This window comes from Salvia hispanica, chromosome 2, assembly GCF_023119035.1.
Source record: "Salvia hispanica cultivar TCC Black 2014 chromosome 2, UniMelb_Shisp_WGS_1.0, whole genome shotgun sequence".
NCBI classification, from domain to species: domain Eukaryota; kingdom Viridiplantae; phylum Streptophyta; class Magnoliopsida; order Lamiales; family Lamiaceae; genus Salvia; species Salvia hispanica.
The window spans coordinates 37,746,584-37,766,293 of NC_062966.1; the positions used below are offsets into that span (position 1 = coordinate 37,746,584).

The 19,710-nt window shown below is 37.6% G+C and overlaps 3 protein-coding genes across 4 annotated transcripts; 1 reads left to right on the forward strand and 2 right to left on the reverse strand.

Annotated features, from left to right (window-relative positions):
* Positions 1–2,951: 2,951 nt before the first annotated feature.
* On the reverse strand, positions 2,952–6,256 carry LOC125208608 (disease resistance protein RGA2-like). Its single transcript, XM_048108259.1, has one exon. The coding sequence runs from the start codon at positions 6,161–6,163 to the stop codon at positions 3,218–3,220; it is 2,946 nt and encodes a 981-aa protein (XP_047964216.1). The 5' UTR covers positions 6,164–6,256; the 3' UTR covers positions 2,952–3,217.
* Positions 6,257–11,984: 5,728 nt separating this feature from the next.
* On the forward strand, positions 11,985–13,218 carry LOC125206943. Its single transcript, XM_048106156.1, has 2 exons — positions 11,985–12,056; positions 12,438–13,218. The coding sequence occupies exon 2, from the start codon at positions 12,448–12,450 to the stop codon at positions 13,216–13,218; it is 771 nt and encodes a 256-aa protein (XP_047962113.1). The 5' UTR covers positions 11,985–12,056; positions 12,438–12,447.
* Positions 13,219–15,874: 2,656 nt separating this feature from the next.
* LOC125204799 lies at positions 15,875–19,418 on the reverse strand. 2 transcript variants are annotated; one of them, XM_048103532.1, is made up of 3 exons: positions 19,378–19,418; positions 16,518–17,592; positions 15,875–16,371 (listed from the first exon to the last, which is right to left on the reverse strand). In XM_048103532.1, the coding sequence occupies exons 2-3, from the start codon at positions 17,581–17,583 to the stop codon at positions 16,046–16,048; spliced, it is 1,392 nt and encodes a 463-aa protein (XP_047959489.1). In that variant the 5' UTR covers positions 17,584–17,592; positions 19,378–19,418; the 3' UTR covers positions 15,875–16,045. The 2 variants fall into 2 exon arrangements, with proteins under 2 accessions (XP_047959489.1, XP_047959490.1); XM_048103533.1 differs by having other exon boundaries at positions 16,311–16,387.
* Between the last annotated feature and the right edge of the window lie 292 nt (positions 19,419–19,710).

A 19,710-nucleotide genomic window follows, 5' to 3' on the forward strand; every position in this document is an offset into this window, starting at 1 on the left:
CGGTCTATCGTCCCTCTCTGGATTTTTTGACGGCTTCATCTCACACGTCGACCCAAGTGGAGACGCAGTTTACTTGCGATGACCTTTTGTCATTGCATCACATGGGGATCGATCTCGGGGATCCGGACACTCTTGTTCCAGTGGGGCAGGCCGCGCCGAATAAGAAGAAGACGAAGGGGAAGGCCAAGGCGGTCGGTGAGTCGTCGCAGCCCGATGTTGACAACACCCCGCCCGGAAGAAGTGGACGGAGGATGAGTACGCCGGGGTGGCCAAGGCGTGGTTGACGGTGTGCGACGATCCGCTGGTTGCGAATAACCAGCGGGTCGTCAACATGTGGGCGAAGATTAGAGCAGCCTACAGGAGGAACTGCCCGCATGGGAAGGACTTCAGCGGGGAGGAGTGCCGGAAAGGCTGGGAGCGCATCAGGGCCGCGGTCGGCCGATTTTCGGGGTTGTACGCCAACGCCCTCCGCCAGCTGACTAGTGGGAAGAATGAGGAGGACGCCCGGAGGATAACGGAGAGTCAATTCCCCTTGCCGGGGAAGTATAAGGAGTTCCTCTTCTGGGAATGTTATGTGTTGCTGAAGGACTCCGAGAAGTTCCGGGCGGGGTGCGACGCTGGGTGGCCGAAGAAGCAGAAGCTGAACTATTCCGGCGACTACAGCGGCAGCAGCGGCAGATCCCACGACCTCCCCCGGATGCTGAGGAGTTTCTGGCCCCTCCATCCTTTGCTCGTCGCCCTCGCCCGGTTGGACAAAGGCGGGCGCAACGGGTAGCGAGGGGAGGATCCCCCTAGCGCCCCAGGAGTTCATCTCGGCACCCCCCCACGCGAGTACACAGGAGCATATGTACAAGGTCTTCCAAGATTGGAGGGCCTCCACTGACCAAGGAGAAGATGTTTCTTCACTCGATGCTCGAGAGCATGCGGGTTGATTTGGATACCGCGAGGGCACAGATGGGGGGTTCCAAAGTGAGCTCAGATACCCCGGGTGGCAGCGGCGCGAACGGCGGCGGCGACAGCGAGGACGGCAGCGACGGCGACGAGTAGTAGAGAGTGGCGGGGCTCGTGTGTGGAAGCCCTTTTTAAAAAAAAAAAATCATTTATTATTTTTTAATCTTTATACTTTTTTTTTTTAATGAAATGAATTAATTTTCCCGTATATGTGTCGTAAATTTAATTCCGTAATTTAATCGTAATTTTAATTCCGTAAATGTAGTATTTTTTGAATTATTTTTATTGCGGCTGACCTATGGCTGGCCTAAATCTGATGTGGCAGGTGGATTTTTAGTGCTGCTGACGTGGCAGGGAGAGAGAGTGGGTGGCCTAAAGCCACTGTGGATGCTCTAATCATGTTATCCGTATATTAGTAAAATACTTAAATGTTACGTACGATTTAAGAGATAATATTCATTTAAATCATGAAATCTGGTCAAATTAATGTTGTACTCCCTCTGTCCCAAAGTAGTTGGGGCATTTTTTTGGACACGGAATTTAAGAAATTGATACGTTAAAGTTTAAGTAGAGATCATAAAGTAAGAGAGATGAAGAGAGAATAAAGTATGAGATAAGATAATCTTTTTGCGGAAAAAGAAAATGACTCAACTAACTTGGGATGAAGGAAGTATAAGATTTGAAAATAAGTAAAATATTAATCATAAAACTGGTCTAATTTATTTTTTATGTGCAGTAATTTCAGGATAAGAAATAAATAAGTTTGAAGCATAGCCTCTATCTTCCTCTCTATATAATAAATGAAACTAGCAGAATATTTGCATGGGATAGGGGAGTGTTATATTGCTAACTCAATGCTTAATTGCTAACTACAACTCAATAATAGCCATTAGATATTCAAATTAAAGGCCTAGATCATTAACACAAAATGTCAATACGATAAAAAAAACGTCAATAAGGCTATAGGATTAATTCCAATAAAAATCAATAGGGGTATTAATGTCAAGTTAGTTATAATTAACTTTTAAAAGAAATCCCAAAACTTTAAATTCATATAACATATATCAAATTAAAGATAATTTTATAAGGATTCCAACGATATACTACATGCATATGTTCCAACGTCAAAATTTGAAAAAAAAAAATCTAGAATTTTCGTATTTTTTGTACATGGGCTAATGTCAATACAACTAAGATAATATGTCAATATAAAGCATATACAATGTCAATCCTAAATTTGTATTGACATTCTCAAAGCATTGTGTTGATATTTTCGAAACACTATATTGACATTTTCATCCTAAACCCTAATTTGGCGTTTTTTTTTTAATTTTTTTCGATTTAATTAATAAAAACGAAAATTACACGTGGCAAATTTACTTAGTGCAGTGTATAGTGCAGTGTATAGTGTAAGTGCACTAAGTGTAGACTGTTGATAGTATAAATAGCTTCCTTAGGCTATTCCCATGTTTAGATATAAAAAAATGCACTATAGAGTTCTGTATATTAGGTTAGATGCGGATCAAAGTGCACTATTCCCATGTTTAGATATAAAAAAAAATGACAAAAGCAAATAAAAAAAGTACCCGACTAATACTATCATCATATTATAAAGAGGAATACCCCTTACTAGTTAACGATTGAGTAGTAAATTAACGATTGATGTTGATTAAATTCCGGTGTACTAAAATTTTTTGCACACCAGATGTTAAACGGTGCACATTAAAAGCAAAAATAATTAATTTAGCTTTTTTTAATTTTTTTTTTTGCGGTTTAATCCTAAAACCCACTTTTACAGTTATATCAAAAAGCTTTTATAGTTATGTTACGAAACTCTTACAGTTGTGTTTAAATCCTAACTGTAATATATACGAAATATAACTGTATAATAGAATCGACATAACTGTAATCGGACACATGCTTTTTATGCTTTTAAGATCTAAAAAAAAACTATATTGACATTTTCACCCAAAATCCTAATTTGGCGTTTTTTTTTTTAATTTTAAGGATTCTTATCATTACTTAAATGAATTAAGATAACAAGATTCCTATTTATATCAACTAAGGACCCTAGGGCTGATTCTGACTCTCTTCTGCATATCGTGAAAGAACCAACAAAGAAAACCCGACATGGAGCTTATAAGTACGCTCGACTCTCTATTCCTATTACATTCAATCAATAAACTGATCTAAACAATAAGTAGCTAATCTTTGAAACGGGCTGGACGTCTTCTTATGATGTCGTTGTCACGGTCTATCAGTTGGACTAATGCCCTGGGAGTCGTAAATGGGGATTATGTTGGGATATGGATCTCCAAGCCGAACCTTCCTTGTCAAAGTACATTTCTTCTAGCAATGTAGAATTGATAATACTCAACGACCGCAGAGACGGGGAGACCTTATGCAGGAGGCGGTGCGGAAGCTTCTTCAAAATCGGACACCAACTTACAGTCAAGTTTGTGAGACATGGCATGACGGAGATGGCCTCAGATTCTTCTTCTTCCTCCGTTATGTCTTCCCACTCCTCCAAATTTTTCCAGTCAACAATTTCTAGTTGCCTGAGTTTAGGAAATGCAACAACATCGTTAGATTCTATTCCTAAAAACTCCCGTCCAACCAACTTCAAATGTTTTATCTCATCCAAAATAAGTATTTCCAAGTCAGGTAGTTTCCACAAAGCCGGAAGCAAGGAGCCCCCGTAGCCATTGATTTCCAGTTCCTTCAAGTTGTGATGGGGCACTAGAGCTTCTATCAACTCCATCCACAGTGAAGATGATGATGACTGCTCCTTTTCATCCATCCAACTCCAGAACCTTATCTTGAGACTTTTGAGTTTTTCAAAGAGTATCTTTAACTCTGCTCCTCGAGCATCCTCAACCAACTCCACCATTTCGCTCTTACTATTAAATAAGAATTCCAATCTTAGAATTCTAGATCTAGTAAGACAATGGAATAATTTTTTCAGAAGTCCCAACTTGTTGTAAGGACCTCCTACTCTGAACACCTCTAGTGGCAGTATATGAAGATTCCTTAACTCACCTATTGCTTCAGGCAAATATCCGACATAAGTGGATTCCATATTCAAGGTTCGCAGTTCAACCAAACTACAAATGCTCTCTGGTAACTTCGGTAAAAACCTATTCCCACTTAAGTCAAGTAGTCTTAACTGACTCAAATTCCCAACTTTTTTGTGAATCTCTTGCACATCGCAGTCTGCTAGGGAAAGAGTGTGCAATTCAACCAAACTAAAAATTCTCTCGGGTAACTCCTTCAAACCTTCATTCCCATTTAAGCTAAGTCGTCTCAAATGAACCAAATTCCCAATATCTTGTGGAATCTCTTTTAGGCCACAATATGATAAGATAAGAGTTTGCAAGAAATAAAGCCTACATATGATTTCCAACTCATCCTTTGGCATTCTAGTCCAACTATGTAAATCCAACCATTTCAAGTGAATCAACTTTTTCATGCCCCGTGGAAGAGAACCACGCAAACTCCATGTAGTTCTTATGACCCTAACACTTGTCACGCAATCACAATGTTCAAGAGGACTTTCCTTGTCCCAAAATAAGCAACGGTACTCTCGAGCTTGAGAAACTACTAGAGGATCGCAAACTTGGCAACACATCCTTCTCGCATCTGCAACCTCATTATTCTGCCTAAGAAATAGAGCAAAATCATGAACGATATCATGCATTTTACACGATTTTATCTGCTCCCCAAACTCACTTTTCTCAATGTCTTGAAACAAAGAACGCATTGCTAAGTTGTTCAAGTACTCTCGCCCTTTGAGTTCCACTTGATGATTTCCACTTACAGGCCCCAAATAACCTAATGCCATCCACTCTCCTATCAGAGTCTCCGCATCAAATCTGTAATCTTTAGGATAGACAGCACAATATGAAAAACATCGCTTAAGAGATGGGGACAATTCATTGTAGCTTAAGACCAAATGAGGAAATAGATCTACTTTCGCATTCTCCAATTCCCATATTTTATTCTTGTCCACATCTTCCCACTCTTCCAAACTAGTCTTGAGCTGCAAAACTCTTCCCAAAACATTAGCAGCAAGAGGCAGTCCCTTGCACTTACTAGCTATTTTCTTCCCAACTTTCTCCAACTCTCCACACTCCTCCTCACTCCTTCCTGAAAGTGATACCAGACGCATTAACGACCAACACTCTTCATCGCTAAGCTGTTGTGGGTGATAGATATCATCGTCTGAGGTATCCATCATCTTAGCTACCATAGTTTTTCTTGTTGTCACCAGAATCTTACTGCCTGCTGCACCATCTCTAAGATTGATTTTCAGGGGTTCCCATTCGTCATATCTCTCTGTCCAAACATCATCAAGGACTAGAAGAAATCTCTTTCCTGAAATACAATCTCTAAGTTTTTCGAGTACCGTTCCTAATTGGTTGACATTTGTCGGCATACTCTCTTTCGTTACACTCTCGACAATCCCTCTCGCAACCCCAGCCACATCAAACGGATCAGAAACACATACCCAAATTCTTAAATCAAAAACATCCTTCACCAATCGAGTATCATTATAAACAAGTTGGGCAAGAGTCGTCTTCCCAAGCCCCCCCATCCCAACTATAGACAGAATTTGGGTATGTTTGGAAGCCTTAAGCATCAATTTACTCACTATCTCATTCTTATTCCTCTCTATGTCCACACCCACAATTTTTTCTAGTTCAACCGAAGATGTCGATTGAATTTTCCAATGATTAGACACATGATCAGTTGCAGGAAGAGAGACGACAAATCCAAAGTCATCTTTCTCCTTTAAGATCTGATCAAGTGTGGCTTTCAAATTTTCTATTTTCTTGGCAATATCACGACGAATAGTAACTTTCTTGAAACTCAAACATGAAGATGGGATGAAGGAGCAGCATACCATTTTCTTAGGCTCGGGCTCAGCAGAAGCTTCCATCTTATGTTTGAGAAGAGTGTAGTTCCATTCATCCAAAAGATCGTCCATCTCATAAGCCGTAGCTTCAAGCTTCTTCAACCAACTTTTGACGCTTTGCTCGCTCACACCTCTCCTTTCCGCATCATCCAACACATTTCTGATCGTCTTGAGCTTATCAGAAAGATTGAGAAGCTCCTTCTCCACGCCTCTCACCAAATTGATTTCGTACCGAATTTGATCTTCTATGATAGCTGCAAATCTCTCCACCACTACTGAAATCACAGCATCCGCCATTCTTTCACCTGAATTTGGAAGTGTATTTTTTTTTTCGTTATATTTTCTTCTCTTGAATACAATCCATTATCTCGATTTCCACCTTTAATACTATTATTGATTCCATGCTTTCTTTTGGAAAGTGAAGATAGCGTTATTCCATTGTTGTTTGTATGTGGGGCTAACATATTCTTTTCTTGAAAAAGATAAAGTTATAATCAGCTTTAAATCCAAAAGCATATTTTAAAGCATTCTTTGTTGAATAGATAACATTATAGTTAGCTTTATATCCAAGAGCATATTTTGAAACATTTCACTCATAAGCTTATATGGATTTTGAGGGTGTTACGTGTAACTAGATTTGCCATTTGTATGAGCATTGAAAATATTACTATGCATATTAAATTTGAAATTACTGTAGATTTTTGTTTCCCTCTTTTCTAAATAGTGGGGATTTTTTTCTTTTTTTTTTTTTTTACGACTCAAAGCCACAATCTATAGATAACTCTATTGCCCTTATCTGTTACTCCATCCGTCCCCAAAATATTGGATCCGATATGAGTTTTAAGAATGTAATGAAAAGTAAGTAAAGTAAGTAAAATGTGGGTCCTACTTTTATATATTAGTTCTATAATAAAATGTGAGTCAAAATGAGTAATTGGAATATGAGGTCCACTATCAAAAATGGTAAAAAAATGAAATGATACAAAATTTGTGGGGCGGACGAAAATAGAAAAAATGGGGCAAACTTTCATAGACGGAGGGAGTAAAAATTAAAATCAGTTTTTTAAGATTACATCAAATAATATTGATTATATTTTTTCGTAAGTGCATTTATACTGTATAAAAAATATTAGCTGTATTAGATAGATTTGGAGTGCCTTCTAACTCCAGAAAGGGAGAGCGAATTGTCGTGATCGGCTTTGAAGGAAGGCCCATAAAGATAGAGTTGGTTTGATGGTTAAAGCCCATATAGCCCATATAAGATAGATTGGGTTTTGAAGGAAGGCCCACTTCTATGATAAAAGGTGGAATACTATGTTATGTTTTGACTTAGGATGGGAACTAAGAATTTATTTTACTTTAGGAAAGGAAATGAGTATAAAAAGTTATTTAAATATGAGTTTTTATTATATTAATATATAAATATATAAAAGGGAGTTTTGGGAGGTTTTGAATAATATTTTATGATAAGGATGTAAATACTATTGATATAAAATTTAGAAATTAATTATAATAAATATATAATCCTAATATACAATGTGTCAAATGTGCCTAGCTAACAATGCTATTGTCTTGGTTGGTTTCCCACGTTTAGTTGGTGAGTGAGTGGGAAGTTAGCAAAGATAATTTTATTCAATTGATATATTTATATATTTTATCCCCAAATTCAGCCTATTAATATGGTAACAAATAAACAAATAAATTTATAAATGATAGGGAGCTTCCAAAATACTATGTTGTTACCGCGCCGCAGGTATACTTTCTCTCTTTATTTTTCACCTTTAATTGTATAAGTTGAGTTCATCTACGACCTGGAGTAGAAAGTAAGGGTCGTGGTTGAGAATTCTATGATCGAATTGGTTCCAAAAGTCTTGAACATTACTTACAATGTTGTATGAAGCACATAATTGTTTTAGTGACATCATGCATTTGGTAGATAAGAACGAATCGGAATAGGAAGAGTTATGTGTAGTGGTTGTTTTTTACTCTTTTCCTTGCTAAACATAGGCCTAAGAACTTGGAAGTTCTTTTTCTTGGAATTGATCTTTTGATCCAAAATTTGTGTTATTTGCAGTGTGCTGGTAATAGGAGGACTGCCATGAGCAAAACTCGAAAGGTGAAGGGAGTTGGATGGGACATTGGGGCCATAGGAAATGGTGATTGTTTACTTTCATGGGTCTCTCATCTTATGCTTTGCTCTACGGATGATTGACTCGACTTATTTTAACACAAATGATATCTGCAAGTGTACGGGGCTAGTGTAGCAATTAGCAAGCAAGAGTGTCGTATCCCACAGAGACAAGATTGTATCAACTCAAGTACCACGAACAAATTTCGATTACTATCTAGACAATCCAAAGAGAAAAGGTTTTGTTCTAGCACTACTATAAGCATATAACAATGAAAAAGAAATTAAAAGTGACAAGGGGAAATAAACACAAGTGAAAAGATACCACAAAGAGGAGAGTAGAGTTTTGGATCCAACTACAATGGAATTGTCTTGCGATTGATTCAACAACTTCGATTACCCCTTTTATGTCTCTAGGATTACTAGGAAAGTCGCTAGTCTAGGTTGAGCCCCCTCGCGAGTGTACTCACCCCGTTGATTAACCCTTAATATTGAAGTCTCCTTCTAATATGTTTAGATTAACTCCATAGAACAAAAGACCTAAGCCCTCACTAAGGTTCCCCTCTCTCGAGTGTAGATTATCAAAGTGATGCTCACTCTTTTATCAAACCTAGATAGGTATCTCTCAATTACAACTATAAAGGTAAACAAACCTAATTGGTAGCTAAGCAATTGAATTGAAAAGGCACAAGAATGAACAAAGAAATCACAAGAGCTAAGCAATCAAAAGAAGTCCTTGAATTAATCACAAACATCCATTGTAGTCTTCACCAAAACTCCACAATAAAATTAGCTACTCATGTTCTTCATGAAAACCAAAACAATGGATTCAATCAAATACATCAAAGAAAGCAAATAAATACTCCTGTGGAACGATTCTATGGATTGGAAACTTCAATCTCTCGATTTGTAGTCTTCAAACTTCAAATCTCTCTTCAAAGTGTTCTTGGGGAAGTGTAGAATGTGTGGTAGGCGGTGGAATGTTGAATGCCTAAAACCTAGGTCCCCCCTCTTTTCTTCTCTCGAAAATCGTGAAACAGCGAAAACATCGCTGATTAGACGGACCCGGACGGGTGAATAAATGAACAGAAAACTCTCCTGGCCGGGTGACACTTTTAAGCCTCTCGCTGGACTCAGGCGCTGCCAATTGAAAGCCCGGCCGGGTGGAATTTTTAAACTTGTAATTCACCCGACCGAGTGTTGTCGTTTGAGGCCTTGCTGCCCTCTTGACTTCCGCAATCGAATTTCCACCTTCTTTTATTTGTTTTTGCCTAAAACACTCAACAAACAATAAAACCCAAAAGAATAGAATAATTGGTTGGAAATAAACAATTCAAGCGATAAACTCGACATTAAGCACATCAACAAACCAATTAAACCGATTAAAACATGGGTTTGTCAATGATCGTTTTAATACATATTGATTATTGATTTTGTGCATTGCAAATTGATTTTGTTCCTTATTTTATTGCAGTTTTAGGTGGGCGGCTTTAAAGATTGACAAATGATAGTAGTAATTATGCATTGTGTTTAGTTCTTTATTGTGATAGACTTTTATCTTCATATTTCATGGATTTAATGTTTAAATATTATGTTATGTGATTTGTGCTTCAATGTTGATTTATATAGATTTTTTATTCTCATATAACTAAAATTGTTACTCATATTGTTCATTGTAAATATTGATTCTAATTTTGTTTAATCAATTTAAAATTGAAAATTATTGTGTTAAAAATATTTTAATATATGCACATGCGTGATACTAGTTTATCATAAAATGCGAGTGTAATAAGTTAGTTAAATATAGAGGTCCTATTACTAAAGAAAAAGTAAATGTCTTTAATTTATGGACAATAAAAAATGACAAAACATAGTACTCCCTCAGTTCCATTGTAGTAGAGTCATTTTGTCATTCCATAGTAGTAGAGTTATTTCCTTTTTTAGTAAATGTCAACATATTTCTTCCCACTTATTTTACTCTCTCTTACTTTATTCTCTCTACCTTTTTCATTTTCTATTTTATTCTTTATTTACTTAACTCATCTAACATAACTTTTCTTAATATCCGTGCCGAAAAGAAATGTCTCCACTACTATAGAACGGAGGGAGTAATATTTTAGCGGAAGAAGGAAGTGGATAAAGTTTGGTAAGGTAGTTGATCTAGAGAATTGTGTCTTTGGCACATGGATTAGTATAACGTAAATTGCGCACATGACCTCTTGCACTATTGAGAAATATAGTAATTTTATTCTTTTATATTGAAAAGTCAATGAGAAATGATAATATGAATCTAGAGCGTACAGTGTGTGTTTTGGCACAAATAAATTAGTTTCGCACGTGGGCTCTTGCACCCATTCAATAGATCGAATAGTATTTTTCAAATACTCCATGTTGGAAGAAGATCTCCTACAATCGAGGAAGAAATATTAGTAAATGATAGTAGTTCCGGTGTATAGATTATTTTAATACGTAAATTGTACTCCCTCAGTTCTCTCGTAGTTGAGTCATTTTTCCATTTCGAAAAATTTTCTCATAGTTAAGTCATTTCAATATATAGTAATTTTTTTCTCTTACTTTATTTTCTCTACTCTATTCACGTACTACTTCATTCTCTCTATTTTTTTCTCTTTCTTATTTTTTTATCTATTTATTTAAAACACTCAACATCTTTTTTTTAAACAACGTACCGAAAAGTTTACCTCAACTATGAGGGAACGGAGGGAGTAGCTTCCCATATGTTATGTATATCTCGCCTACTCTCATTTTATGAAATAATAACAATTGATACAAACAAGCCTAATATATACATTCGATCCTTTTATCAAAATAAAAATCGTTACTCATTAATTAGCACGAATTTCCTTTTTCGGTCGTAGTCAATTAATTAACATATACTATTTATTACAATGGACTTCACCTTTCAATAACTCGTATCACATACATTTTATTATAAAAGTAATATTCTATTTCATAAAAATAAGATTCACATTACACCAGGGGCGGATCTAGTAGGGCCTCACAAAGGGCATTTGCTCCTACTCAATATATTTCATGTAGTACTTGTATAATTTTTTTAAAAATTTTATATTTCCCTTATAAATGTCCCACCTCAAACTTTTAAATTTTCTTTTTATATACTCCCTCCGTCCCTGAAAATTTGTGACATATTTTCTTTTTCGTCCGTCCCTAAAAATTTATCACATTTCACTTTTACCATTTTTGGTAATGGACCTCACATTCCACTAACTCATTCTCACTCACATTTTTAAAAAAAACTAATATATCAAAGTAGGACCCACATGCCACTAACTTTTTCAACCCACATTCTATTATATTTCTTAAAACCTGTGCCGAGTCAAATAGTGACAAATTTTAGGGGACGGAGGAAGTATATTTTTACTCCCGTTGAATTGAAATCCTTGATCCGCCCCTGCATTACACTATCCTTGATCCTTGTGAAATTTTCTCACTTTTTCTCATCCAATTAGTCACAATTTCTTTCACTTTTAATTATATATACATCACTTTTTTTATAGTAAAAGCAATCAATATCAAAATAATATATTGAAGAAAAATACTTTGTTCAAGAATAAAAATGTTTTAAGCAAGAAGGAGAACTAGAGAGAAAGAAGTAGAATACGGTTCACAACAAGTGGAGGAGTAGATTGTGCAGAATCTGCCGATTAATGGTGAAGGTTAACCCTAATTAAACATTGAGTATATATATAATATTTGAAGCCTAGAATAGCTAAACTTCATCTATAAATATCGATCCTTGGGATTTTTTTCTATTTAAAAATGTTATGATGTTGTAGTTGGCAGATCGTTCCAAAATATGTGCTGCTGAAGCATATATATTAGGTGACATAATAATTAAAAAAACAGATGAACCATGTGCCAACATAAATTAATTTATTTGGTTAACCGGCTATAACTATGGGGCCTAGAAGATGTAGACATGCTAAACTTTATCTATAAATAGAGTGCATGAATTTCCACAAAGAACCACACAAACAAGTTTGACCCAAATTAAAGCTTTAGCCTTTCTACTTATCAATTTAGGTTATCTTCTTTTATCTTTTTTGAAAGTCCTATATGTCTCATCATTGTTTTTATTGATATTATCCAAAGTAATGAGTTCATGCCACTTGGTGATAGGATAATAGGCTTATTAAACTTATATAGTGGTTTCAATTCTATGCTTATATCGTTATACAAATATTATTATAGTAGTTATTTTTGTTTTCATTTGTCAATCTTCTTTCAAACCATTCAAGATGAACCTTGGAGGGTTTAAACTATTTTTTTTATCTGATTGGATCAACCCTCTATTGAACTGACCCAAATTTAAAGTCAGATATACTGTTGGATCAGTAACTTTTAATTTCTAGGAAAGATGAGTATGTAATTTAATTTGTCTTCATTACTCTTGATTTCTTCTAGGTTTGAGAACATGGCATCCAACTTACCAAGGTTCATCAAGCTGACTTTTGATCAAGGTACGGGTGATTATTTCTTTTATATGGCAATGTACAGGGGTGAAGCACATGGTGTCGTATCCATCGATGGAGATGATGAGCTGAACGCGTACACGAAGATAGAAGTTGAGCCATCCCTGATCAATCGCGACTACGTCCACCTCCGCTTCACCCAAACCAACAAGTACTTGGGCCGGAATGAAGACGGCCTCCTCGCTGCTCGAAACACCATGCCCGTGGAAGACACCACCCTCCCTTACTCCACCTTGTTCCACCCATCCACTCCCGACAAAGACGGCTTCTTCAACTTGACCCACGTCCACACCGGACACCTTGTTAGAGTGGACACTCCTGATAAGACACGCTTCGCCATCCGAGATCCTCCTTCTTCCCCACTCATGCTGCGCGTTGTGGACTGGGAGGCGACCGTTAAACTCCCGTCCGACGGCCTCATCGCCTTCAAGGGCGACAACGGGAAATATCTCCAGACGTTCCTCAAGGACGGCCAGCGCTACCTCCAGTTCTCCTCCGACGACGCCAACGCAGCTAGGAGTTCTGTGGTGGTTAGCTATGTTGGGACCAAGGCCACCTGCAACGTCCCTTTCTCCTACACTCAGCAAGACAAGAGTTCGTACGACAGCGGCATCACCCATATCCAAAAGGACGACGGTTCCTACACCGGCGTCAATTGTTACAATTTCGATTTCAAGATCGATGAAGGCCGCACGCTCAAGCTCCCAAATTAAACCACCTTATTTCAACTTTTTTTTTTTTTGCTTTGCGCCAATAAACTCAACTCCTGGCTAGTTTTCGTTTTCTGTCCCAGGATTTGCTTTGCTTTTTTCCTGTTGTGCTTCGAATTTCTGGATTTTCATGTACGATTTCCTTTTGATGTCAATCAAGGAATGCTGTGTCTTTTCAATTAACTAATATAGTTACTCCCTCCGTCCCAGTTTAAGAGCCACATTTTTTATTGCGGCTAGCATGTGGCTAGCCTATTTGATTAAAATGATGATGTGGCAGGTGGAATTTTAGTGCTGATAACGTGGCAGGGAGAGAGAGTGGCTGGCCTAAAGCCATTGGAGATGCTCTCAAATTTAACCTCATTATTCATCATACTCAAATGACATTACTTTCATAAAAAATAAAACAAAACAAAATTCTAAACATACAAAAAGTCAAAAGGGTCTCACTTTCCACTATTTCACTTCTATTATTGAACACTCCAACAACCACTACCTCACTTCATTTATTACACACTTCACCAATTTCTTAAAATTTGTGTCATAACTAAATCTTACTCGTAAACTAAGACAGGGGGAGTATTTACCTTTATCAACCAACCTATGATCTACTTGTTCTTCGACGCAGGATATACTTCCTCCGTTTCCAAAATTTGTCCCACTTTGACCCGGCACGGATTTTTAGAAATGTAATGGAAAGTGAGTTGAAAAAGTTTGTGGATTGTGGGTCCTACTTTTATATATTAGTTATAATAAAATGTGAATAGGAATGAGTTAGTGGAATATAGGGTCCACTATCAAAAATGGTGAAAGTGAAATGAGACAAATTTTGGGAGACGGACGGAAATGGAAAAAATGGGACAAATTTTCAGGGACGGAGGTAGTATTTTATTTGAGGCCTTTTCACAAGCAAGTAGTGTGCCAAACGTTGCATCGAGCACATATCTACTGTTGACGGAGCTGAATTATATTACTCCATTCGTTCGCGAATAGGAGCCTCGTTTTTCCATTTTAGTTCGTCCGTAAATAGGAGTCTCGGTTCACTTTTACCATAAATAGTAATAGGGTCTCACCTTCCACTAACTCATTCCACTCACATTTAATTTCAAACTAATATATACAAGTGGGATCTTTATTCCACTAACTTTTTTCCACCCACTTTTCTTAACATTTTTTAAAACTCGTGCCCTCCATAAATGAGATTCCTAACGGCTGACGAATAGAGTATTAATCAATTTTTATTTAATAAATCAATACCTTTTTTCTTTTTTTATTAAATACTACTCCATTTATATACTGTACTACTTACATTACTATAATCATGTAATAACTTTAAAAATAAGTTAAATCAACCAAAAGCTAGTAGTGGTAGTATAGTACTCCACCTTTTATCATAGAAGTGGGCCTTCCTTCAAAGCCCAATCTATCTTATATGGGCTTTAACCATCAACCCACTCTATCATTGTTACAATATGTATGTTCTCATTTTGAACAATTTATATACCATTTGCTCAGCAAAAGCTTCCATCTTATGTTTGAGAAGAAAGTAATTCCATTCATCCAAAATGTCGTCCATCTCATATGTCGTGCTTTTGTGCTTCACTCATCTCTTTTTGCATCATCCAACACATTCCTGATGGTCTTAAGCTTGACGGAAAGATCGAGAAGCTCTTTCTCGAGGCCTCTAAGCAAATTCACTTGGTAGCGTATTTGATCTTCGATGACGGCTGCAACTCTCTCGATGAAGTTGTAAATCAGCCATGTAGATTGTCGAAAAAAGTGATTCAACTCTTTCTATTGACTAGGTGCCACATGAGTAACGATGTCGTTTTGAGTTGTGTGGAACTGAATACTTGGGCTCATCTGTTGGACTTGGGCCTTTGAATGGGCCGAAACACTTAACAATCACAAAATGAATTACTCCCTCCGTTCCTTCATAGTTGAGTCATTTTTCTATTTCGGGAAGTTCCCTCATAGTTGAGTCATTTTTATATTTCGGGAAGTTCCCTCATAGTTGAGTCATTTCCATATATAGTAACTTTTTTCCCTTTCTTACTTTACTCTCTCATACTTTATTCTCTCTACTTTATTCACTTTTTACTTTATTCTCTCTACCTGTTTCTCTTTCTTACTTTTTTATCTATTTATTTAACACACTCAACATTCATTTCTTAAACTCCGTGTCGAAAAGTTCCGCCTCAACTATGAAGGAACGGGGGGAGTACTACTTCATATTCATAGAAATTTTTATTAGTACTCCCGGAATAGTGAGAAAGTTACTAATAAAAGTTCACTTATTTGTACATAAAAATGTTTACATATTTAAATATGATACTTCTACATTTCACGGGAGATATGGTAGCTAATGAATTACTTTACTGTCACTTTATTAGTTTACCATATATAGAAATGACTCAAGTATGAAGAAACTTCCCGAAATGGAAAAATGGCTCAACTATAAGAAACGGAGCGAGTATTTGCTCCGTCAGCAGTATGCACGCCGTCTGTTCGATGCAATGTTTTGAATACTATTTGCTTGTGAAAAGGCTTCAAATCAAATACTACATCATATATCACTAAGAATCACACCTTCCTTTCCATACACATTTCAATGACACATGAACATGGTTTAGATAGTGAGAAATAGTAGAATATATAGTTAACTGAAACGACACACCATTCCTCGATTGAAATAAAAAGGAAATCGTACAAGAAATTAAATCCAGAAATTGAAAGAAAAACAAAGGTAAACAAAGCAAATCCTGGGACAGGAAACGAGCTAGCCAGGATTTGAGTTTATTAGCGCAAAGCAAAGTTGAAAGAAGGTGGATTAATTGGTGAGCTTGAGCGTGCTGTCTGCTTCGATCTTAAATTCGAAGTTGTAACAATTGACGCCAGTGTAGGAACCGTCATCCTTCCGGACACGGGTGATGCTGCCGTCGTACGAGCTCTTGTCTTGCTGAGTGTAAGAGAAAGGGACGCTGCAGGTGCCCTTGGTCCCAACATAACTAACCATGAAAGCAGTCCTAGGGGGCACAGCGACCGACGTGGAAGCGGTAATGGAGGTTGTAATCTTGGTGGTGCTGCTCCACTCAAACGTCTCAGTCATGTCCACAGAGACGGTGATGGATCCTTTCGCGATGAAGGGTATTTTACCTGTTGGCAATTGAAACTAAAAATATAACATAAAATTGTCACATATCGGTGTCAAAAGAAAAATGAAACTAGTATATAAGTCTCATGGGCCTCTCCTCCTATCACCAATTGATTTTAGGATGGAACCCATGGATTTCTATCATTACCTTCCAAGGTGGAGCTGACGCCCGCGGTGACAGACGAGCTGCGGGTGAAGGTGTAAGACTTCTCGTCCTGGTACGTGATCTCAACCGCCATCACAGCCTCCTCGGACGAGTTGTTGGTGACCACGGACTGGCCCGCGAGGTAAGGCTGCTCGTCGGATATTCTCCCGAAATCCATGTCATAGTCGACGTGGTAGATCAGTCTCTCCTGGACGAGCTCCTGCACTTCGAATTTCGCCGTGCTGGGAATGGTGGCAACGTTGGCGGAGAGGCAGTCCGTGAGGCCCTCGCCGCTCGCGCGGCTGCAGAAGAGCTTCGCTTCGGTGCTGAAGAGGGCGATGCTGCTGTCGCCGACTTTCACCGGCCTAAACCATTCGCCACGCTGCGTGCTTCCTACGATCGAAACCCAGTTAGGATTGGCAAACCACCGAGAACGATCCGGGAGGAATACTTTGTAATCCCCATTCGATAGAGGTTCGACACGGAATGCTGCGCTCTCAATGTTGGGATCGTCGGAGGAGAACTGGAGGTAGCGTTGGCCGTCCTTGAGGAATGTCTGGAGATATTTTCCGTTGTCGCCCTTGAAGGCAATATAACCGTCGAGCGGGAGCTTAACCGTTGTCTCCCAGTCCACAAGGTGCAGCTTGTTTGGCGAGGAAGGAGGATTTCGGATGGAGAAGCGTAGCCCACTACCATCCTGTCTGACAAGGTAGCCCGTTTGGACGTGGGTGAGGTCGTAGAGGCCGGCTTGATCGGGGGAAGATGGCTGGAACAGGGTGCAGGAAGGGAGGGTGGTGTCTTCCACGGGGAAGGTGTTTCGAGCAACGAGGAGGCCGTCTTCGTTCCGGCCCAAGTATCTGTTGGTTCGGGTGAAGCGGAGGTGGACGTAGTTTCGATTGATCAGGGCTGGCTCGACTTCTATCTTGGTGAATGAGTTGAGCTCTAGATCTCCATCTAAAGATACAATGCCATCTGCCTCACCCCTGTACATTGCCACTTCATAGTAATCTTCATGTCCACCTTCACTTGGATTAGGCAGCTTGATGAACCTTGGTAAGTTGGATGCCATGATATCAACCTGCACTTCCACCGGCCACCATATATATATTACTCCTTAAATACAATGCTCCACAACAAAGTTGAAGTGAGAAATGCATGTGTGTATCAGTGGCGGACGCAGGATTTCGACTATGAGGGATCCAAATTACTATTCCCTCAGTTCCATAATAGTATAGTTATTTTGCCATTTTGGTACGTTCCAAAGTAGTGAAGTCATTTCTCTTTTTAGTAAAAGTCACATATTTTTTCTCACTTAACTGTACTTTCTCTTACTTTATTCTCTCTTCATCTCTCAACCTTTTTAATTTCGTGTTGTATTATTCGTTTATTTAAATTATTCAATACAATCTTTTTAATCTCCGTGCTGGAAAAAAATGCATCCACTACTATTGAACAAAGTGAGTATTAACAGTTGCAGAATATTAAAAGGGTGATGACAATAACTACTTATACATATAATCGTTAAAAGTAGTTGAAAAATGGTAAGTGTTAATAAAATAAAATAATTATTGCGTAGTGTGTATAATTTAAAACTAATAGCTTGTCTATTTGAAGAAAAAGGTAGAGTTGACAAAATAAAAAAAATCTAATCGGAAACATAGTGAAGAAACTATGGCCCTAACAAGATTCGACCCTAAACCTCAAAAGTTGAAGGCTGGATTCTCAGCCACTTACACTAACGCATGAACCTAAAATATACTCCCTCCGTCCCACAAAAGATGGCACACTTTCCTTTTTAGTTTGTCCCACAAAAGATGTCACATTTCCCTTTTTGGAAAAAGTTCTCTCTCACATGAATATAAAAATTATATTTTCTCTCTCCATTTAACACACAAAACAAAACCTCCTAAAATCCCGTGCCATTTTCAAAGTATGCCAACTTCTCTGGGACGGAGGGAGTATATAGTAAAACATATAAATGTTGGGGGTTCCATGGGACCCCCATGGCACTGCATATGTCCGCCTCTGGTGTGTATATATATCATGTGGGAAAAATACAAGGTGATGATGATCAAACCGATATAAATACTTTTGTATTACTACTAGATTGAAGACAAAAATAAAGCAATGTATACATGTTGGAGGATTAAAAAAAAGTATAAAGAGGTTAATTTTTGGTCCTAAACATTCACTTTTTGAAAAACAAGTTATGCCCCTGTGCAATTAGCGTTGACCGTTGAAGGACTACTTCATCAATATTATCATTTGTTATGCACCTATTTTTCAAAAAGTTACTGTTTTGGACCAAATTTGTATTTTGGTCATATATGTTTAGAACAAAAATAGTCAAGTATATACAAGAAATAAAGAATAATGAAGACAAATTAAACTACGTCTAACTCAAGGAAATACAACAAACACCTTGCTCTCACTTTCATCTGAAGTATCTTTTACTATCGCTTAATTCATCCATGTTTAACATGGTAGCATAGTATATTTGGATTAAAACTAAAAAATGACTCATCCAACAGTATATCTAGCTTTGAGTTTGGGTCAATTCGATTGAGGGTTGATCCAACCATATCAGAAAAATAGTTGAACCTTGAAGGGTTTGAGAGAAGTGTTGGCAAATGAAAACAAACATATACCTATAACAATATCATATATCGATGCAGGGAGAGAATTGAAACCAATAAATAAGCTTATAAGCCTCTCTTCCTATCACCAATTGGTTTTAAGATTGAACCCAATGATTTTTTACCAATGCAAACATAAACTCATTACTTAGGATGATAGCGATAAAAACAATAAGGAAATACTCCATATAGGACTTGCAAAAAAAAAGGCGAGGAGAGAAGATTACCAAATTGATAAGTAGAAAGGCTAAAGCTGTAATATTTGAATCAAACTTGTTTGTGTGGTTCTTTGTGGAAATGCATCCACTCTATTTATAGATGAAGTTTAGCATGTCTACATCTTCTAGGCACCATAGTTATTGCCATTTAACCAAGTAAATTAATTAATTTGGCACATGGTTCATCTCTTTTTAAGTATTATCTCACCAAATATATATATGCTTCAGCCGGCCATATTTCTGGAACGATCCACCAATATTTTAATGTCACAAGCATCGACATTTTCCCACAACTACGATATCAAAATGAAAAAAACCTATTTGGTCTTATTAAGTGTGTAA